The sequence below is a fragment of the Anguilla anguilla genome, chromosome 9 (genome assembly GCF_013347855.1).
Source record: "Anguilla anguilla isolate fAngAng1 chromosome 9, fAngAng1.pri, whole genome shotgun sequence".
Taxonomy (NCBI): Eukaryota; Metazoa; Chordata; class Actinopteri; order Anguilliformes; family Anguillidae; genus Anguilla; species Anguilla anguilla.
Window position 1 is genome coordinate 41,397,335 of NC_049209.1, and position 23,503 is coordinate 41,420,837.

Sequence of the window (23,503 nt, forward strand, 5' to 3'; positions counted from 1 at the left end):
GTCGCGGCAGATTTCCACAAATTCACATTAGGCATAGCCTACTTGTGGATTGCTTATATAACGAGCTCGATTAAATATTCTGTCCCATATGGACAAGACAGCTTATTAAAAAAACAGGCCTACTTACACTACTTAATCGAAATAAGAAAAACCCTGAAAAACGGAGTGAAAAGTGCAGAACTTGAAGCTCCAAACTAAAATAATCAGGGACAGGAACCATAAGAGCATCGCATTGTTGGAGTTGTGATTTCAGCCTCCATCAAAAGAATTAAGAGGAACAAGGTCCAGGTTTCTGCGGAATCATTTTCACAGACAGTGCTGCTTCTCAGAAGTAAATGCAGTTTTATTATCCGAGAATTTTGTATAATTTATGGCGGTATTAAAATAAAGTTCAGATGATATTCAGGTTCACTGGGGCATATTTCTATTGTCTAATTGTGTATTTATTTCTGAGTGTCCATTTAATAAATTCTGCGCAATAAGCAGTAACCAATAAAAGTAAACAAAAATGCAAGGCAACACATTTTATTTCAAAGGCCTAAATGGCATTAAGGTACAGCATAGAAATACTGGTGAATCCAGAGAGACAGTTGTAACAGGGTAACATACATAATTCTCCTTTCCTTTACACAAATTACATTCATATTGACATTTTTCTTAGTGTAATCTTTAAAGTTGTTAGATATGTTACAAAAGATACCAACTTAGGCGACAGGAAAAAATATTAGAACATTTGTCCTGGAGTTCGATTACAAGTGCATTGCAGAACTTCCTCATCCATACAACGACAGATCTAGAGAAATTTTATTCCATTATACACACTATAGCTGGTGCTGCATGGTATGACAAGCTAGAGGACTTGAAAAGAAGATCTGGTGTACACACTATCCAGGTATTATTTCAAAACTCAATGCATCTTCGTGAACATTTTGTTGTATATCCCTGCAAACACACATTATTGTTCTTTAAATAAATAAATAAATAATCATAGAAACATTTTAATAGTGTGAACCAGATTATTATTAAAGACAACACTATGAATTGGGTAACTGTATACCACTAGCAAAGATAAAATAAAAAAAATAAATAAAAAAAACACTTAAGAAAATGTTTTATAGGCTGCATCTGGAAAAAAAAATCCCCTACAGGACTGAGCATACATATGTTAATGGATGCTTGTGTAGTGGGAAGGAGAATATGGACTCTGAAGAGCATTTCAAATGGAAAATTCCATTAAAAGTAATAGTGTATAATATACCACACATTCAGCAGATTCTGTGTAGAAGCTGAGGCCACTGTTCAGCAGAGAACCTTTGCAATTAATGTCTCTCTAAGCACAGAGCTAATGTTTTAATTTTTGAAAACTGAAACAAGCATTTGTCCTTCCACCCATTTGTATGAGGCTTTTCCTCCTTGCTTCCGGCTCAAAAACCTTGGAAACAAACCGCCTCTGACTAAAAGCACTCAAATTCATCCTGAAACACATTACCAAGCAAAATCTCCAACACTGGCCAATGCTTTCTCAGTTGTACAGGCTGGTAGCAACAGCAAATCTAAAAAAGCTGACACTGGGAGCCATGGTTATACATATTTGTTTGACATCTTCATTCAGAAGGTTGGTTGTCCTTTTAGTTTAGAGGTTTCCATTGGTCTGCTAGTACTTGACTTTTCCTGGAACCTGCACATTGACTCCACTGTAGTCCACCATGTACATAGGCCATTGCTGAAAACAAAGAAAAACTAATGAGAGAGAGAAAGCAACTTCAGATGTTTAATCAATAAACATAAATGAATTTCAATTTTATTTTATCTGACTCATTTCATACTTCCATCTGGAAAACACCATTCACAGGTTGCCAATCCATCACAGGGCCCACACACCATTCACTCCACATTCATACTGCAAGGACAATTTAGACCCTCTAATTAAAATTATCTACATGTCTTCAGACTGTGGGAGGAAACCAAGGTACCCGGAGGAAACACACATGGACACTGGGAGAACATGCAAATGTCTCAAACAGGATTTGAACTCTGTACGTTCTTGCTGTGAGGCAACAGTGCTACTCACTGCACCACCATGCCACCCTATTTCAAACATGCAAATTTAAAATCTATGAAAGAAAAAGTGCTCAGTGCTACACTGTCACATAGTTACTCCATTTGCTACTGACCATTACAGGAATCTGATTGGTTGATACGCCTGTCTCCACCACTGGGGGCGTGGATACTTGGGTGCTGTCTGGAACTCTTTTTCGTTTGCGCCTACTGCTGGAGCCTTCTTTTCCTGCTGGAAAACTGCAGGTTATATTACAGCTCATAAACACATACAAACACTCAATGGCTTAACTTCTATTGTTGTGAACTGAGTTAGAACAAGCACATCCAATATACCATAATGGTAGGTGCTGGGCAGAGTCCAAATCAATGGGGAAAAAGTGCACATTGTATCAAATGAAAAATTCTCCCATTTAATGGCAACAACCAAAATATCAAAATTTCGACCCAAAAGGGTCTTCTTCAGGATGTGAGGAATACCCTTTTGTGTCAAAACAGCACAATGTTTTGATTATTGTAATTAAATGGGAGCATTTTTCATAAGCTACAGTGTGTGGACTGTTTTCCCGTAGTTTAAATTTTTGAAAGACAGAAATAATTTACTTCTTACCTGTATTACAGGTTTGGGTACAAATTTCTGCAAAAGGTCTGTACACAAAAAAAGAAAATATTTTATTTCCTAGCAAAATGGCTACGTAATGATAACTAAATTCACAAGCTGCAACACCTTTCCTATGTCCATGCCAGCAGCCATACCACCATGCACCCTGCTCCTGCCGAATAGCTGAAGCTAAGCAAGTGTGGGCTTGGTTAATACTTAGATGGGAGACCACCAGGGAATACTGAGTTGCTGCTGGAAGTGGTGTTGGTGGGCCAGCAGGGGCAATCTTCCCTCTGGTCAAAGAAACCCCAATGCCCCGGTGCAGTGACGGGGACACTGTGCTGTAGGAGATGCCGTCTTTCGGATGAGACGTGAAACCAAGGTCCTGACTCACTGTGGTCATTAAAGATCCCATTACACAGTAGGGGGTTCCCCGGTGTCCTGGCTAAATTCCCAGTCTGGCTCTCTCCAACTTGCCACCTAATCATCCCCTGATTTAATTGGGTAAAAATGTTCTCTTCCCCCTTCACCTTAGCTAATGTGTGGTGAGCGTTCTGACGTAAAATGGCTGCTGTGCATCACCCAGGTGGTGGGTGCTACACATTGGTCATGGGTGTGGGGAGTTCCCACTCATCACTGTGAAGCACTTTGAGTGTTCGGAAAAATGCTATATAAATGCAATGATTCATTCATTCATTCATTCATTCATGCCCCTAGCTCATGTATTAACTGAAGACACGATTCCATAGCGTTTAGAAACTGCATTATTTAAGACAAGCAAACACTCACTGTAGCTGGCTCTTGATGTTGATGGTGATTTCATCCCTAGCCTGCAGGATTTTCTCCAAGCGGTTAATATCATAAGTGTTTGGGTTGCGGAAGGGAATATCATCTGGTAGTCCTGAAACTTCTATAGAGTCTGGACTACCGCGGATAAGCTTATACGGTACCAGAACAGAACGATCCAGGCCCAGTGCCTCACCTAAAGAAAAAAAATGGCAGTGAAGGTTTATAGAATTAAGCATTACACCAAGTAGGACTGAGCTGTACCTCATCGTGAGCAGAATAATATGGCCAAGACCAGGCTAAATGGAAGTTCTTCTGTGATGTTAGCTGTACAACGTGGTATACATTTTTCATAAATAAACCTTTTGACAAAGAGAGGTCTCAGCAGTTTGTTGTAGCTGTTGCATTGCTGAGGGAAAAAATATAGTGAGGAAAATGGTTCAGATATGGAATTCATTTTCTGTTAGTGTACTATTATACATGCCAAGGTTCCAAAGAGTGAAATTTCCCCAGTAATGTGGGAATGTGAAATCTGCATTTATGCAGGTGAAATCACTAATACTAAGCAACAATCCTATAGGTATTTTTATGTACTACAAAGAGCAAAGTGTGACACAGCAACCATACACTGAGCAGGGACGTTTTCGTCTCCACATGGGTTCAGGGAAACCTCATTCATTAATATATTTATGTAGTTAAATTCTCTAATACTAATGTCAGTACAAAAGAAAAACACACCTGACTGTAACACTTTTCAAAGTAGCTTATTGTTGGAGAACATTTACATGATACATTTAGCTAAATCTAAGAACCACCAAATTTATAAGCATTAAATATAATTTGAGTGCATCAATCAATCAAAAATAAATACACACATTATCACAGACAACTCATAAACACATACTAATTTTCTAGCTGCTTAAACATTTTAAGGGTGGCAAACTCAAATACTTTAAACATAACTGCAAGTAATATGCTAGCTACACCACAAATACTCCTATGGTGAAAAGGTGTAAGTTCAACTGACCATATTTCTTGTTGAAGAGTTCCTTCACTTGCTCCCGCAAAATGACTTTCTCCCCCATGCGATTGACCTCCTCGTCATCTATCATACATGGAGAACAGCACCAATCCTCACTCACCTCCACTGCAATCATACCTTTACTATGTGTACAATGACCACAAACTATGCATCCATCAGAACTGAAGCACCGAGCTACACGAGTATAACTAATTTGCCTTGGAATTTATCTATTATGTCAATTTCAGTATGTGTGGTAATAATATACGATGCTGTTTTATTTGTAGTGTTTTGATGACATTTTGATGATCCAATGTAGTTATTTGTCATTATAGCTATGTCATTATATATGCCATGTGTAGCTATGAACAGAAGACTAACTGAAAAGTGAGAAGAGATAAAAACATTATGATGAACTTCAGGGGATGAGAACTCACCACTTATTGAGGCATAAGCCTTCTTTAACAAGGTGATCCGTCGAGGTGCTGAAAGAAAAAAATCCCGCTCAAACGTGGACAAGGCTGGAAACATTAAATTGCATACTCGTGGTATCATTTCATGAGGTTCTGTTTTACAGAGAATTCCAAACAGGTAGTCTTTCATTCACATTCCATAACATGGAGTGCCAAAATGCCTTCGGGTTATGAGTAGCCAAGTCAAGGTTACGACATAAGCATTTTAAAATTAAATGAATCTATTTCATGCAATGGTCAAATACGGCACAATTTGTTATACCTGGTTTAGGGATAAGTCCTTGGAAAGGCCTGTAGAAATGACAAATAAATACATTTTCACTGAGCCCAAATACTAGTACTCATTGTACTAAAAACATGTATTAACATGATTGAATAGTTTATTACAGAAGACTGCAGTTATGTTAAGCTTACAGTTATAATAATTTTGGTGGCAGTGTACTATAATGGGTAAGGAACTGGGCATGTAACCTAAAGGTTGCAGATTCATGGATAGGACACCATTGTACATTGTACCCTTGAGCAAGGTACTTAACCTGCATTGCTTCAGTATATATCAGCCTGTATAATGGATGAAACGTAAATGCTATGTAAAAAATGTTGTGTAAGCTGCCCCGGATAAGAGCACCTGCTAAATGCCTGTAATGCAATGTAATGCAATGTAGTAAAGGGTTTTACCTGGTGATGGTGAAGGAGATTTTGTCAGCTACAGCCAGAATCCTCTCTAGGTTCTGGGATCCAAAGGTGCAGGGTTTCCTGAATGGAATGCCAGGAGGTAGGCCCTCGATGATGACTGATCCAGGGTTACTCTTAATCCGCTTGTAGGGCACCTGAACTGGGTACTTAATGCCAAGTGCCTCGCCATATTTTCTGTTGAACAGATCTTGTACCTGTTCTCTGAGGGTGTTGGCCAAGTCGATTCTGGACAGTTTGGCTTCTAAGCTGTCTGTAGACAACGGGAGCCAACACCAAGGTCATTATTATACCTGGCACATAAAGATTTACCGATTGCTAACCAAAACCTATTAGCTACCTCAGTTAACTTCCTGCAAACCTGGTCCCCTCAGATCATTAATTCCCTACATTAATATCATTCTCTTTATAATGTCAAACACATTTGTGCACTGCTATTATAGTAATTTCATTTCTTCATGCAGATGGTTTTTTCTTAATTCTAAATTAAATATCTCCCCAATTGAAGAAGTTGTGCATCTTATGATTAATCTATTGACAATGTGAGTCATGGAAACAATAATATATGTCATATATGTAAAAACAAACTTACTCATTTATTTTTTTATCATGTATCATAGAACACTAAATTTATTTTGTGTCCACAACTCCCGGTCCACACTATAGTGTCCCAACTGATTCTGTAGTTTTGCAATTCATCCATCTGCATACCGACCGACATCATCAGTTCTACAAAGAAATGGCGAATGCATGGGTGCACATATTCTGTGGTTGCTCTTTTGCTTACCTGAGTAGCCTGGCCTTTTACTAGCAGCTCCAGCATCTTCCAGCACATTGTCTTTGCAGTCAAGGTCTGCTGCTGATTAAAGAAGCAATATCACACCCGAGTTGTCGTGAAAATATCATTTTCTCTATTATCATTTTTATAATCTACTTTTAATCATTGCTTAATGACTGTGCACAGATGATGATGCATTATGGATCAGAACCAGCGACCTGAACGGGCTCAGCTCCGTTGATATAATTAATATAACTTTCTATTGCTATAAATTAATATATTGCTATTGCAACATGGTAAAAAGTTCAATGATTCAAATGAACTCTGCTAGAGTATGTTTTAACTCTCATAGTATACATTTGGTCTCTATTGGACTCATATAAACTTTGTTAGATTGGAATAAGCACAAAGCCCTTTACTTTATTTCAATATTTCTTTACAGACATGTGCAGAGTGATGTATAGGTTCTGTTTTTACTTGTCATCCATTTACGCTGCTGAAAGCAATTTAGGTTAAGCATTATACAGCATTATATCTGAAATTTTGACTTGAAACATACAAGTAATAATTTCCAAATTTGGTCTACTTCTCTAACCCCTACTGCTGACTAATGAGAGATATGGACAGTCATACTGACTCACCTGGGTTAGAAGCTGACAGGGGAGAAGCTTCAAGCTTGACTGGATCACTTAATAGCTCCGGTCTGCAAGAGTTCATGCAATGATACGTCAGGAAGCATTACAATGGATTTAAAGTTTTTTTTTTTTTTTTTTTTTTTAAAGAGACCTGTTTCCAGCAGGATCGCATAAACGGCCAAAATGGAAAACTATTGATATGCTCCAACAAACAAAACACTATACCAGCTACAGTACATTACTACATGCTAAAAAATGGTAGAAAATAAAAATCGGGCTCGTAGACTTCCTATGGTTTTCACTCCTTGTGCTATCGCGTTCCTTGGGTCCTATCATGAGTTAATAGTCATGTGACAGCTCACCTCTTGATGACAAAGTGGATTTGTTGGCTGACTGCCAGTATCTTGCGCAGCTTTGCTGCCCCAAAGCAGTTGGGCCTGCGGAAAGACATGCCTTCCGGTAGCCCGACGACAAACAGATCTTCAGGGTACAACTGGAATTTTGAGTAGGGCACCCTGCTGGGCTCTGGCAGGCCCAGAGCCTCAGCTGCAGTAGAGAGTGAGGGATAGAGAGAGAGAGAGAGAGAGAGAGAGAGAAGAGAGAGAGAGAGGGATAATGCACTGCATCCCAATCACTCACACTCACAGAGAAAACTGATAAAGCTTATACTGGGAGCTGGGGGCATGTACTATGCCAAGGCCTAATTTTCTTTTCTGGAAAAACCTTAAAGGCTGCCATAAGGCTCTTCTCTGAAAAAAAATCTACTTAAGTTCACTTTACAATCACCATGTAATGCGTATATCTAACTGAAGCTTGAAATTAATTGTGAATGTTCTGAAAAAAAAGTCAGTAAGTACTTCACTTTGTTATACTTTAACTTCAGCGGAAATAGTTCAGCTGTCAAAACCAAAATGTCTGATATATGTGTGTGTATTACTTTGTTACAGAGCTTAATATAGTATGCAAGATAGAGAATGAGACATATGTGAGGAGGCTGATGTCCTCTAAAGTGGAGGTGGAAAATTGTGTAATTACTTGCTACCGTAATGACTGTAAAACCGATGGATTACAGAAGCTGATTTTGCGTAACTTACAGTACTTGGTACTGAAGATGTTTTCGACTTGCTTCCGAAGCTGCAGGATCATTTCACCAAGATCCTCTGCAAGAGTACAAAGGTGGCAGGACAGCATGTGCTCAGGTAAATGATCCAAGGAGCTACTTTGAAATAATAATGGTGCATGCAGATTGAATAAAAATTGAGAAACTCATAGAGAAAGAAATAATGTATTCAGTACTAAAAGCATTTCAGTTTTAATACTGGGGTGAAACATAATTTTGCAAGTGAGTGTCGCACCTTTCATTCAATAAACACAAATTGTCACCCATATAAAAAAGGGAAAAGTCAACAAATTCACAAACTCACAAATTAAAATGGACCTGACATTTTCTGTTGTGGCCACAGTTATTACCTTCGACAGACCTCCTGGGAATCTGGGGAGTGGATTTCTCTGATAGTGCTTCCGCTGAAAGGGAGAAGATGTGGTCAGAAACAGAACATCAGGTTCGGTTCACAAGTCGCCACAATTGGAACTTTATTTGGGACCCATCACTTTGTTTGGGTCCCATAATTGGAAAAGCCAACCTTATTTGAACCTTTATATTTTTGCACGCATTTTTAAACGTAATAAACCATGTTACTGTCTTATGTCTTATTTCAATATCTCTGAACTTACCGGGAGTAGCAGCCTTCACTTCTAATTTGCCAAAACAAAGATTTAATTGAAAAATTCAAAACAATGAAATAAAAGCCAACAATGATTGAAGTGAAAAACTGACAGTTTGACAGTAAATATGAACACATGAGAAAGGATAGAAATGCCACCCATGGTAAATCTCCAGACCAGTTTTGGAAAAAAAGATTATAATACCATTTTGCTATGTCCAAAGAAAATATACTTTAAATTAAGTATATAAGCTAAACCTTTACCCCCAAGGGGCCAAATATATATTTTCAAATAATTCAGCATCATTCCGTACAGCAATTTTTGAAATTAAGATTATGAATCATATGGTTCTCAAGTGTCCATAGTTACTCAAAACATCAATGTGTATTCTGGGGGCTTGGGTTTTGGTGACTGGGTAGAGGAGAGACTTGTACTGGTACATTCTCTGCTAAAAGAGAGTGGAGACATCCTGAAGGTAATCTACACAATATTACGAGCACAGTATGAATAATTCACCAGGGAGGACAAGCTATTTCTAAATGATTTTCATATAAGGGGTTGGGCTGCAGGGCTAATGTTGAAATGAGCTAATCAGGATGTAGGCTATGTACAGTCAAACCTGAAACCAAGAGAGAGGAGCAAAGAAATCCAACAGGAAAAAGTCTCAAAACATAAACTCTCAGTATTCGTGTGCTTAAATTGCACATTTTGAAGTTGTGTCAGAGGGGAAAAATGTCCTGATGCACCTAACACTAACTAGTGATAAAAGGCAGGAAAATGAAGTTGCTCACTGTGACGTGTATTATATCCAACCCAGAGATAAATAATAAAAATATAATATAGAAAACAGTTGTTCATTTGTTTGCTCAAATTGAGGATTTTTGCTTGCTGTTGTAATGACAAATGTGATGCTGCCATGTGTCTTGTGTGAAAAATTACAGGTGATAAGACCTATATTGAAAATTCAATTTTCTGCAAAAGATTCTTTGGGGAACAGGCTTGACTGTAAGAACACTTTAATACAGAGGTGTCAAACTCAGGTTCTAGAAAAGTACCCACCCATACAATTTTTAACTCAACTTCTAAAGATCTGTGGCAACTCAGTCATGACCACTTCAACTTGTAATGTTCTAACTGAAAATCTTCCAAAAAAGATTTTCAGAAAAGGCATATCACATGTACTATAGTAAATGGCTTGTTAAATTACTCTAAAAAATGTTGCTAAGCACAGATGCAAAATGAGTTAAACATGATGGATGAAGCCTTTCCTGAATGAGCAGGTCACCTCAGACACTAAGAGGGTCAGAGAGTGGGTGGAACACTGGGATACTGGAGGATACTGGGCACTATTGACATCCTGGAGGTGGGAGGGGAAGTATCTGAAAAGTATCCATACGTTTTTGGAAATCTATCTCCCTAACAGAAGGAGAGAGACTGCTGGTGGCGGCCCCCGGGCGGCGCGGTGTCCTGGCCGAGTAGTGTGGGAGCGAGGCAGCGGTTACCTGCGGGGGCCTCCGGGGGGCGCCGGCTCTCGGGGGCCAGAGCATCGGCCAGAGACTCGCTCAGCTCGTCCGTGGAGACGCTGGCATCTGAGACAAGGGACAGCACGCTACCGTCAGGACCGACATGCCAGATGCAGTTAGGCTTTCACACTGTTATACGATTGGGCTTCACAGAACAGCCCTCTGGCATTCAAAATTCAGTCAACATTTTATCAGATAAAGCTAAATATCAATGCGAGCTCTTCCAAGCACATCTGACATTTCCGTTTGTAGGCGCTGTAACGAGGGGAGCTCTCATTTGCATCCTTGTGCAAATTAACTGAATCAAGCGTAGGCTACACTCAGATTTTAATTTGCAGCCATCCTTGTTTACCACTTCATCCATACATTCCACACGTCCTCGTTTGCATACTTTCCAGACTGTTCTGATCCAGGTGTGTTCATCCTGCTTTCCATTTGTCACACAACCCCCCCCCCCCCCCACCCCAGTTTATCCATCTTTATCTTCTTAAATTCTTCTTGGTTCATTTGATGAATCTGGTTGGTCTTCTTCTTCTGTTGGATTCCTCCATTTGCTGTGTTCTGGTTTGACATTGATTAATCCCTTCATGTTATTCTGCTTTATTAACCCTGATTCAAAGTAAATGCAATACATTCTGTCCTTAACTGTACTCAACTTCGAGATACAAACGTAAAGGTATTTCACAAAGGTGTAAAACATTTTATAGTTTTAACTCTTAGCTGAAAACCTTCTGTAGCTCAATGTTCTTGTGCCTGCCAATATAAAAGTACCTGGATCCCAATGGCAATTACGGATTGTACTCGAAGCTCCCAGACAGCTGTGAAATTTCAGCTTTCCACTACATTGACCTGAAGCCCTTGAGTCTGTTAGATTTAACAGCTACTGCTTACCTGGTACTGTCACTTGAATAATTTCTCCGTCTGGAGGCTCAGTTTTTATTTTTTTCAAGGGAATGCAATCTCCTGAAGGTCCTTAAAAAAAGCAAATAAGACAAAAACAAAAACATATGCAATACTTTCTTTGTAGTTGTAGTTACTGTGGATATTATTCACATTATAACTTTTGTGGGTATTTTATACAGAAAAAAACAAGTCAAATTATCTACATTCCAAAAGAAACAAAGGATGGATCATGACAAGAATACAATGTTTCTGATCACTTTAAAAAAAAAATATTCTCAAGCTATATAAACAGTCCTGCGTATTTTGGTAAGTTGCACAGAAGATAAAATTGGCCACCACTAACCTGCTTCGCAGTCTGCTAAAGGACTTACACAAGAGCTGGTTGATCTGAAATAATGAGGAAAAATGTACTTTTCATTTAATAATATAAAGAGAAAATGAAGCAATATAGAAGAAATATGAATGCTGGTTTTTTTTAATGCAAGACCAAGATTCGTAAAATTGACACTTCTGTTGCCATATTAACATTCTTCTCCCACCTCCAATTTAATCCGATCTGTTCACAAGGACCACTCACAGAAACAGGAGCATACATAGAGGGCATTGTTCCCCCTCCAGTGCCAGTGTTAGATTGAATTTGCATATAAATCAGGCAGTGGGCTCAGAGGCAGTAATTAAGCGATGCCCCCTACGCCCCCCCCCCCCGCTGCAGAGCCAGTGGTGCAGGCTGACCTGCTGCTGTGGGCATTGCTGACCAGCTCCGAGGAGGATAGCTGCACCCTGGGAGTCTCCACAAAGCTGTTCTCGGACGAGGACCCCATCTCCTGCTTGCCCTCGTCCTTCGACGCCTTCCCTGCGGCTATGGGGACAGGATATGGCAGAGGGTACGGTTTGTACGTGGCGGAAATCTCGGCCGTGCTGTATCGACCGCGCGGGACGCCTTGATGGCAGCTCTGCTACTGCGCATATTGACAACATGGACGCTGAAGCAATAAGAAGCAAGTAATACCAAGTGTGTTATGACTTCAATCGAAGTTGAAATGTTAGCTGGTGGGCAATCCATTACTTTCACTACAGACAATAGCATCATTAAAAACGAGATAATTACCTGTAAAAATCCTTTCATCAAACATTCTGTAATGAGAGGAGAAAGCAATTACTCTGAATGGAGTGTACACACAGTCATTGTCTACAATAAGCGCAGAAATATCAGTTGGTCTGAATAAAAGTCTGGATAAAAAGCTGTCATGACTAGCAGGGCAGGAACAACGCTAAAATGTCTTTTCATTCGGAAGGTTACATTCACAGCTTGCTCTGAATTCACCGAGTAACGAGTGATGGATTTTAATTAGCATTTTATCTAAATTTTATCTAAATTGTTCTGCTGAAGGTTGGCATGGCTTCACTATAATCTAGCTGCATTATAGTCTATTTGAAAGCACACAGAATGGTTATTTGTCCTTGAATAATGGTAACTGGACTATTTCACCACAGAGAGCTACTAGAATGACCATTAGTATCAGAGGAAAAAAGGACTGCTGATCTTAAACTGCTGTTAAGGGTGAAAATGTTGACCATTGTGCAAGTTGCATTAACTTAAGGCATGCCAAGATATTTAAATTACTTATAGCATATGGCTGAAATAACAGCCAACTCTACAAAACATATTTGCTTATTATGCCAAATCAAATGCCCCCACGCTGTCTTTCTTATGGCACTGGTTCCTACTGACAGCATGAAATATTACACTGGAGGCAGGATCCTAAATTGCCAGATGGCCGGGCTCATCATTTTCAGTTGGTTGACTCCTTTATCCTAAGAACCCAACAAACCTCCAGCATTAGGCACAATCTCTAGTGTCCACTCAAGCCTGGGTTTTAATGGACTGCACAATCTCATCACAAGTGTTCATCATCAGAGACTCAAAGCCAGGACCCTGTAATCAGACAATCTTCCACGCCTCCCTTCAGAGAGGCTCGGGGCGGGCTGGGGCTAACCTTCTGACCACGAAGCGCACCCCGTGGCGCTCCTCCAGGATGCGCTTCAGTTTGGGGACCCCGTAGGTGCAGGGCCTCTTGAAGGGGATCTTGTCCGGTATCCCGATGATCTCCACCGCCTCCGGATCGCAGGCGATCTTCCGGTATGGCACCGGAACCATGTGGTCCAATCCCAGAGCCTCGGCTGAAGTGGGGGGGGGGGGGGGGTTTTGGCAGAACAGCCGAGATGAGACTCACTCACGCACTCGCTCAGTCTTACAGACTCCATATTCAGAAGGCTGATTCCAGTTGCACTGAAGCCAGCCGTATTAAAAGGATTCACAGGCTCACTGAGACTATGAAGTGACAGCCTCCTGACTCACACTGGCACAAGGGCAAGCCAAGGGTTTTAATGGAGGGGAACATCTGACTTACCGTAGCGGCTGTTGAACAGGATCTGCACGCACTCCCGTAGCGTGTTGATGTCCTCCGTTTCTCGAATAAACGTGTCCCATTTTTCTGTAAAGGCAATAGGCAGATAAAAAAACATACATGAACACCTGCTACAAAACCAAGATTCAGCACAATTGCTTCCTTTCTTTGACAAAGTCAGAGAGTCAGTCCACTGTTTCTGGAATCCTTCAAACTGGAGCACTTCAGTCTAATAAAGGGGATGTAATACCAGGGTCTTGACTCTCCGTGGTCATTAAAGATCCCACTCTGCATGTCGCAAGCAACAGAAATTGCAACCCCAGTGTCCTGGCCAATTTCCCAGAGTGTATACCTCTCAATCTGGCCACCCTGTTATCCTTCAAGTCAGTCCTTGTCCTTCCATCTAAGCTGTTATGTGGTCAAGATTGTGGAATGTTTGCTGAGCAATACAGTGGCACACAGATAAGCGCTATTTGTCAGAGGTGGCCAGAGTGGGGCTCCCCTTCTATCTGTACAGACCTTAAGATTTGGGTAGTAGCACTACAAACTCAATTCATTTTCAATAAAACTAAGCTACTTTCCATCTTGCACTTACGGTGTCAAGCACTGCACTGCTGCTGTACAGTAAATTACACTCCCCAACTGCAACAAAGAAACTTGAGATGACACCACAGGTCAGAACACAGCTCCTCCATTGCACAAGAAATTGGATATTTCTGCCAGCCTCCTTATTGTCTGTGACTGAAGCATATCCAGGTTTGGATAAATAAGCCAGTTTGGAGTATGCAGATTTTCGACGGTGGTGATACTATATAATGTACTTTACTTCAAAATGCCCACAGTGCCTACTTCAAATAACTGGATAACACAAACACAGTTTTACATTACATTGCAGGACAAGTAAGTTCACACAAAACTGAATTTCAACCTTATTCTATTTGTGTCATCATCGCTATTGTTGTGAAAGGAATCCATGGTTCCCCTCGCAAGATGGAGACATTAAAACATGTGGCATATTAACAGCAGGTTTTACACAGAGGCAGGCATTGTCCTGGCCTCGTCCTGCACCCACAGTACCTGATTTCTCATGCACAATTGAGAAGAGCAGCCGTTTAGACACATGGATGCCAGGGGGGCTGTGGCCCCGGTCTCCGGGCCCCGCTAATCGCTCACCTGCGAGGAGGAGGAGGGGAAAGAAAGCGATGAGGCAAATCGCACACAGCTGTGGCCTGCGAGGACATCATCTTCACACCCTATAAACCACCGCTTTCGGTTGGCGTTCAGTAATAATTCTTACTTCCATCTGTATTTCACAAACTGCAGAAAAGCAGTCACTGATTAGTACAGCAGAGAACAAGTGTAAGTGGATCATAATGGACTGCTGAATTATTCCAATTTAGAGTTTTTCTATACCCCTACCATCCCATTAGTCATTTTTATGCAGTTTTAAGTCAGGAATATGGGGAGAAATTAATCTAATTTAATGGTAAGGGGACTCAATCAAAGGTACACATTTTAAAACTGAGATGAGATAAGGGAGAAGTGCAATGCTTTTTTATCAGAATGACCTCTCAAAATTCTAAATTAATCAGTGTGTACATTATCAAATATTACACTTTAGTTAATACTGAGTAATCACACACTAGTCCTATTTGAAACAAAATTAAAAGAGATAACGCCCCAGCAACAGTGGCTTGACTGCCCATCTGCGATCCCTGCCCATCTTTCAAAATCTATTTGTTTACTCACATTCCAAAAACAGAAAATAAATGCTGAAGAATCTATTGCTAATATTGCCTATATAAACTGGTAAAGAAGCCACACATTTGTTCAGCTCCCTGTAGTGCCAATTTTATTGAGAGGATGTTCAAACCAGACATGGGTCTTTATCAGAACAGCCTTCGTAAACAAATACCTGCATTAAATAATGATATTCCCTCCTGAATATATGGAATCATTTCAAGCACAGGCAGGTGTGTTCCAATAAGCTATTTGATTTATCACCAGTTACAGTCAGGATGTGTGCACTGCATACTGCTTTGTTTTATACTTGTGAATAAGAGATTTTAGCCCATGACTGCACATGGCGCTCACCATTGTCGGCACAGTCCATGGCTGGGGTCAGTTTCTCGGCCCCAGGCGCCCAGGTGGAGACCCGGTCTTTGCTGAGGCTGTGGAGGGAGGTGGGCTTCAGCTCGAGTTTCCCGTCAGGGTGAGGCTGGGACGACATCGGCATGCCGTACAGGAAGCTCGAGAGCATGGAGTTGCTGGCTGAAGTCTCCTGGCCAGAGAGCTTGACCACGGCATGGTTGGCCAGGCTTTTGGTGCCAGAGGAGTTGTGGTTAAGATCTGGGCAGGGTTTGGCATCCCGAGGAGGGTCCTCCATGGGTCTGAGTGCAGGTGGTCCAAGAAGAACACAGCAAACTCAGGACCCCATTCACTCTCACACCACATGTCTATGACATTGACAAACTCAAGGAATGTTTACAAATGGCAGAATTCCAGCAACATCATGAACAGCAAGTGCCCAATCAATGGTGAATGAAATTAGATGTATCTAACAAATGTTACTAGGTAACAGGCCTACCTTTTGATTATAAAGCGAATGCGGTTGCTCTGCTCCAGGATCTTCATTAAGGTCTTGGTGTCATACTCAGAAGGCTTCCTCAGGGAGACTCCATCAGGCAAACCATGGACAGCCACAGAACTGGGGTCCTTCAGGAGCCACTCATAAGGCACAGGCACCAGACTGCTCTTCCCAACAGCCTCACCTGTGGATTAGCACCAAGGGAAAAGTCCTTGAATCAATTAACTTGAGAATGATAGAGAATTAACTTATACATAAATTTCCTGTCTATTATCCTGATTCATAGTATTTTTTATGAAAGTTAGAATTTGTATCTCCTGATTGTCAGTTCAAAGGCATGATCAGTTTTTCTTGATTAAATGAAACCCAAAGACAATACTGGGCATATCAGGAATTTTCATTGTATTTTAAGGACCATTCATGAGAAAGGACTTACTTTCTGGAATAGAGAAGTGGTTCCTGTCACTTTTTTCCATTGGTGAACTAAAGAGTTTTAGTTCTAATCATACACTCTCCTTGTTGTTTCCATATTTACTGACTTAAAAGTATTGCACAAACTGCAAGAAACGTCTAATTCATAATTCATCTATGCAGATGAGCAATGTTAGCTTTGGAGAAAGGCTTACTGTAAAGAACACTGAAGACTTCCTCCACCATCTTCCGCAGGACAAAAATGTTGGAGTGGGACTCCACCGTGTTCCGCTGCATTCCATGCCCACCCTCTTTGCCCATCTTGGAGGGCTCGCCATCTTGGGCTTTGGCATGGGTGCTCAGAGTTTGTAGACTGGGACCTCCTGTGAGAGACACCACGTCCAAAACTGAGTACACACTGTAGATCCAATTCTGATAATGCAGTCACACGTGTTGAAACACTGGTTAGTTTAATGCCTTTGTGCTAAAATTTTACATATGGGCAGTGACAATACAATGCTGACAGAGAGAGAATACTAGAGCACAAACTAACACAGCATGATTTAATTATTTGTGACAAGCTGCAGCTCAAGTGCACTCTAACAGTGCATAGCATTTCATGAAGAACTGAAAGCCACATCTTAAAGTTGCCCAGGGCAGGCAGCAGATTGGGACTCTGGAGTATCACTCAAGAACTTTCTATGATGCAAGATGACAAGCCGAATGACTAACTGCAAAATTTGTGGAAGTCGGTCTGTATTTCCTTTCTGGAATTGAGGAAGACCCTGCCCTTCTCGGTCCCCACGGCAATCACGCTGTCCTCGTGCACTGTGACACACGCCACCTCGGCGTTGAGCTTGGACATGGCAGTGCACTGGAAGACAAGTTCCAAAATGGGGTCATACGTTATTATGATCAGATAACAGAACAGAAACTAGCTCCTCTAAAAGATTAATCAGACCAAGTATCACTCAGCTCCAATTATAGACTTGCTCAAAATGGAGTGACCCAGACTAAATTTTACTCGCTATTTTTGGGTCTAGTGATGGATCTGCCATATTCCCCTTTCAGTAAACTAATAGGGATATTTCAGGATGGCATCATGTTTTCAAAAGCAAAGTATATCAGAAATAATTACAATATTTTGAATCAGGTCTGTGAATGGAAAGGTAGAACGGTATGCACTTTTTAGTATAGTATTTCCTAGTTCCCACGTGACTTACCACCGAATCCAGGGCAGACACCAGGCTGGTGAGGATCTCCTGTCGTGCAGACACCTGGGGGACTCGCAGTTCAGCGCGGGAGTTGGTCCGCATCCCGTCGCAGACGGACTTCCGCACCTGCGCCATTCCTCCTCCTGGGGAAGAGCACAGCTATGCTTGCTTAACCCACCAGTCACAGAACCACAGATCGTTTCTGCAACCAAGACACACTACGAAACATTACTTCTGTTTCTCCTCCCATCCGATTGGCCAAAATTTAGATTTTCAGTAGAGAGTAGTACAAGCCACAAACAGCTTTTTCGACCACGACTCCACCCCACCCAGGAAGCACTGTAGTGGAAGGGAGAGCAGCCTGAGCACTCTTAATGCACTTGCCTCTGGCCAATGACTATTTTACAAACTACAAGCCACACGGCATACTGTGTGGAACAAGCAGAAATTTAATGCATGACAACAGTTAACCTGTAGTCACTTGGTGTGTAGTTTAGGTCCACCAAACCTCAGGGGTGCAATGTCAATATAATACAAAAATAATATGGATTATAATGTATAATAAGCAGAGGCCCACAGATTATAAGGGCATGTTTCTTACAAGTTGGCTATTGAGCCCAAATTCTAAGTGGTTAAAAGCTATACAGTGTTTTGGATAGCAGATGAACCGATTAAGAGGCTTTAAAAGTACTAGTACGACCCACCATGCAATATGCTAATATCAAAGTCTGTTACACATATGTGAAAGCTGCTAATTACGATAAGCTTTTGTCAGCCAATTAAAACTAGCCCAGATTATGCCTTTAAGCCCTTTCATCCTTAATTTGATCACCGTAAAATGGTAGAAGAGCCAAAAACTCTGACAGGAATTTCAATTGGAGGAAAACATCATGAAATCCACCAGCTCCTCTTTTCTCCTCCTCCCCCCCCCCCCCAATAGAAAATGCAATATATCCATTTTCAGTGTCATTTGGATCATCTCCCTGTCTGCATCCTCAGGTGAAACTCCCTATGTTGCTTTTCCCTCTTGCTTTCAACTCTTGAAGCACTCTCTCAGCATGGTCAGCTTTATACAATAAAAAGGCCTATATATATATATATATATATATATATATATATATATATAAGGTATACAGGGAATTTTTAAGACAAAAAAGAAAGAATGAAAAAATGAACAAGGCAAGGAAAGAAAGGGCATAAAAATCGCAATCCTAATTCCTGGCCCCTCTCGTTCTCATGGCAACTGCAATCCGTCTCCTTGGAAACTAATCTCGAGGCATTTGAACAATGCAGCTCCGGCCTTTAATCTCTCCAGACACTAGGAGCCATTATCCTAGCCTCCGGGCAGCCCAAACCACAGACTCCACACAGAGGGGAGAGAGGCACTCCCTGCTGCACAACTGCCTGCCTGATTCTACCTCTCTTCTGAGCAGATTCCAAACACAACCCCCCTCAGCCAGCTACAGCACAGAAATAGATGTCCTTTTTCGATTATATCTTTCAGGCACACAAAAAAAAACTGCTAAGTTGAACAAAAAGATGGGGCTATTTCAGTCAGACAATGACTGATCAACTTGATTTCCAAAGGTTTGTTGCTAAGTTAGTAGTGAAATGTTTATACCACATTTTGACTCTGAAAAATGACATTTCTGAAATGAATGTTCTGAATACACATCCAACCACCTCATTAAAATCAAGATGAATATAAAGGAAAATTTCAATTAATGTTTTAATGGATATATTGGTTAGCATTTGTGTGTGACTTAAGGTATATGAATTCACATTTGTGTAAGATTTAAGCTGAAGTCTATCTTAATGATGTAAAAGCAAGATAGAGATATACAACTCTGTTTCCAGAATTATATCCCTTCCAGTAACTGCTTCCACCAATGGCAACAGGCACTCTGATAAACATAAGACCAATTTACAATCAGCTTAGGACTTAACTGATTTAGTGGGAAATGAGCAGCAACTATAATAGAGGGGTTATTTCACAAGAACCAGTGTCTCTCCTTACCCTGAAGCCAGTGCTCATATCAACGTACGTGCTTTGGTTAAAGTCTGATCCAAAGACAAATATGGCAAGTATAAACTTGCGTGTACAATTACCATCCATCCAGCTATCTTTCGGTTTGACTTGACTTTAGATATGCACTTGTTCCACAAATTTATCTTCAAAGTATGAAAATAAACATGGTCCTAACAGTTGAAAATGTTGCATTGTTGGCTTAAAATTCCTGCTTCAAATTCCCCTAAACTCCTCACCCAAACATATATAAATAAAAGTAGGCCTAAATCTTTATATATACAAAACAAATATTTTCCCAGAGTTTATTCCCTACTCTACACATAATTCCCTGAAAATAGTGAAAACATCAATGAACAATTATGAACACACCCTGATGTCATCACGATAAAGTTGAGTTTGGGCAGAAATGCTCCAGTGCTCTAGCTAATAACACCCTGACCAATTAGAGTTCTCCTGGGGATATATACTGTGATTTTATATGTCCTGACTTTTCCGAGCCTGTGGGGGCACAGCTGATCCTTACTTGTTGATTAATTCCCCATATGGCATTTAGAGATATTACAGTGATCTCAAAGAGGGTATCATGGATTTGAGCGGGTTTTCTGTAAGAAGCTTGTGGCTCTTGCTGCCATTGATACACAATACTTTGCTTAATACCCTAAACAAGAGATTCTGGGCACCAGGCCTTCTAAATCGCTGTATCTAAATCGTTTAGGCTAGCCAAAGGCTGATCATTGCCTTTTAACTGCAGTTAACCCCTCAGACTTCAACACAAATGCACAATCTGTGTGCACCTACAGTACAAAACATTTTGTCCTACCTCTTCATGAGGCCACAGACACACAGACTGGCCTTACCACTGTGACATCATTTTGATAGGTTTCTCTTTGTGTGGTGGTGCAACTTGCTACAAGCGACACCTACTTCTCCTGCATCTTTTGTCACAAAGTCATTACAGATGTATTAAACAAAAACAATGATTACACTTGTTTCTTGGCTGTATAGTAGTCATACTGGGCCCAGCAGCATCTTATGGAGGAAACTGATTAGCTAATGTACATGAAAATAACCATACTAGACTACCAGATAACATAGTGGATATGAAATAATCACACTTTATTTGTTGTTATTATGGCAAATGTTGATTTTCTTAAAAAAACAACAAAACAAAAAAACTTAATTAACAAAAATATATATCAAGTTTGGATCTGGAAAACAAAAAACAATAAATGGAAAACCAACTTAGATCCCATATTAGTTCTAGCCAATATGTTTAAATTAGTAACAAAGCTTAAGTCCACTGTCTGAATTGTGTATGGGCATACACAAAATACAGACTTTTGTAGTAAAATGTTCAGTAGCTAGTACCCGTTTCCATTTGGTATACAGAAAGAGGACAAAGGTAATGTTTCATGGCACATGTAACACTTTCATACATCAATCAACCTTACCCTGCAACCCATAAAATAAGCAGACTATATCACTTTCAACTCCTTTTGTTGCCTTTTTATTTTACATTAGATAGTGCCTAAATTTTTCTCAGTGGAATGGTGTAATCAGCATGTAGATGTATTTAATGCAGCACACCTTGAGAGTATTTTGCTGTAGATACAAACTTCAACCAAATGCAACTATTTTATGGCTTTTGGCCACAATGGTCTTCTGTACAAATATCAGACACTGTTTTTCTAACCAACAAGATATATAATTTAAGTTACAATTCAGCTACATTTTACACACGACTGCAGTTTGTCAGATTGCTCCCTGTTTTGGTGTCAAAAGTCTAAGAACTATCATAATCTCCAGCACATTCAAACATTACAATTGCTGTAATTTCTAAGAACAGCCGACCGCTCTTATTGCTGTATTGAAACAGAACCACCGCACCCAATTTACAAATAAAGATACGTTATAAGCTGCAGAAAGATATGACTTAAAGTTTGCCTAGTTATTTTAAACTAGCTACAGAAAACAAAAGATTATGTGGGGAATACAAAGAGTTCAACAATGGTAAAGGTGAATAAAAATAAATATCCAGCATGTTAAGATAATATAGCCTTCAGATTCAGTACACCATACTAGGCTACTAGAACATCCTACTTTTAAATGTTTTCTGAATAGTCCCCCTAAAAATAAAATATGTATCGCTCTAAATTGCAGCCTTTCCCCCCACTACAAAGCCAGCTATTCAATAACAGGAAAGCCAGACAACTTCCAACTATGCAGTTTTGTCCTGCTTGCTTAGCCTACTAAAACGATTGATATGTAGAGGCGTTAACCTCAGCGTGCTAGCCAGCGAGCTAGCTAGCTAATAACATTGGGAATGTTGTGTTATTGAAATAGGTCCCAATAATCCAGGATTTGGTTAGAACTACTTTATCTGCTTTTTTCCTTGATTTTTTCAGTAGCCTACCAGCTGAATAAAATTAAATCGTTGTATTTATGAAACAATAAGTTCAATGGAGAATTCGACAGCTAATTTGTAGTTAATAAACCAGGCATGGCCCACTGACTTGGGCACCTCAATTCTAAACCCCTTCACAATTTCTTGATGTTGAACTGGCAATGTTTAAACATTAGTCGATAGAATACAGTTCAGAACGTGACATTGTACCCGGACCTTCCAGGTTCATAAAAAGTGTCTTGCACTTCCTATAACGTAAAATGTTTCTTTCTTACAAAACAATGACCTCAAGTAACCATGTCACACACCCACACACGCTCCATTTCTTCAGCTACCAAATATCGTTATTAGTTTATGCAATCGCAGTAGGTAGCTACCACACAATATCTATATTCAAGTCGCGGGTCTGTAAACAACCGCATAGCCTGTAAGAAACCCCGAGATTGAAGCTCTTTGCTGCTTTTTGCATTATTAGAGGTTGCATTTCCTTGCGGAAACCATGTTAGCTACTGAGATAGCTACATATGTTAGCTAGCAATCCATCCTCTCCCCCAGAATTATAATCCGTAATTTCACAATTTGTATACCCTTCAAAAAGTCACGTGCTCAAATGAAATGTAGTTTCAATGTCATAAAATGATCTACAAAAGACAAAACATGTTCGATCCTTACCGATATGATCGTTTATAAATTGTTTATGCTGTCAATCCCGGAATACACGCAGGTTTATTCTCCCTTTAATCCAATTGGAACTGCTTGGTAGATTCTCCCAAATAATCATATACCGTTAATTAGGTCTCGAAACCGTATAATCCGAAGCATTATTTTGTGGCCTCGGTTGTTTGGAAATATTGTCCGTTAGATTATTCTCTTGTTTTACTCGTTTCTTTCTCTTTTCTTAAACGGTGGATAGTGTCCCCTCTCCCCTTTCTTTGTTCTGTAATCCAGTAAAATTGAAACTCATTCGCCTCCGCTAATCCCAGCCCAACTCAACAACAGCATCTATTGGCTGTAATTTACATATAGGATTAAGGAACCTCTGCAAAACCATGGGGGAAAACTGGTTTTCAAACTGACATATGTAACTACTAAAATAATTACATTTAATTAACTATGTATTTCTTCCATTTTGAATTACTTTGTTGTCAAGTTTAATAATCATATAATAAATGTTTCGTTTTGTGTTCCTGCAATGGTGGGGTGTGAATCTCAGATTATAGGTATGATACACAGATTACAGTTTCAAAAGAACCT

The 23,503-nt window shown here is 40.2% G+C and overlaps 1 protein-coding gene and 1 long non-coding RNA gene across 5 annotated transcripts; one reads left to right on the plus strand and one right to left on the minus strand.

Annotated features, from left to right (window-relative positions):
* Positions 1-509: 509 nt before the first annotated feature.
* gtf2ird1 (GTF2I repeat domain containing 1) lies at positions 510-23,266 on the minus strand. 4 transcript variants are annotated; one of them, XM_035433618.1, is made up of 27 exons: positions 22,922-23,266; positions 17,826-17,959; positions 17,335-17,476; positions 16,818-16,985; positions 16,192-16,375; positions 15,699-15,994; positions 14,682-14,777; positions 13,608-13,691; positions 13,194-13,377; positions 12,305-12,330; positions 11,929-12,055; positions 11,540-11,583; positions 11,185-11,265; positions 10,273-10,359; positions 8,516-8,569; positions 8,140-8,205; positions 7,408-7,591; positions 7,052-7,113; positions 6,420-6,488; positions 5,618-5,885; positions 5,202-5,230; positions 4,904-4,951; positions 4,473-4,550; positions 3,449-3,641; positions 2,669-2,706; positions 2,175-2,290; positions 510-1,723 (listed from the first exon to the last, which is right to left on the minus strand). In XM_035433618.1, the coding sequence occupies exons 2-27, from the start codon at positions 17,949-17,951 to the stop codon at positions 1,655-1,657; spliced, it is 2,919 nt and encodes a 972-aa protein (XP_035289509.1). In that variant the 5' UTR covers positions 17,952-17,959; positions 22,922-23,266; the 3' UTR covers positions 510-1,654. The 4 variants fall into 4 exon arrangements, with proteins under 4 accessions (XP_035289509.1, XP_035289510.1, XP_035289507.1 ...); XM_035433619.1 differs by having other exon boundaries at positions 2,175-2,287; positions 6,420-6,491; XM_035433616.1 differs by having other exon boundaries at positions 6,420-6,491.
* LOC118235799 lies at positions 7,661-10,324 on the plus strand. The gene is made up of 3 exons (XR_004766926.1): positions 7,661-7,894; positions 8,180-8,244; positions 10,194-10,324. It is a non-coding gene; the product is annotated as an uncharacterized LOC118235799 (long non-coding RNA).
* Positions 23,267-23,503: the final 237 nt, after the last annotated feature.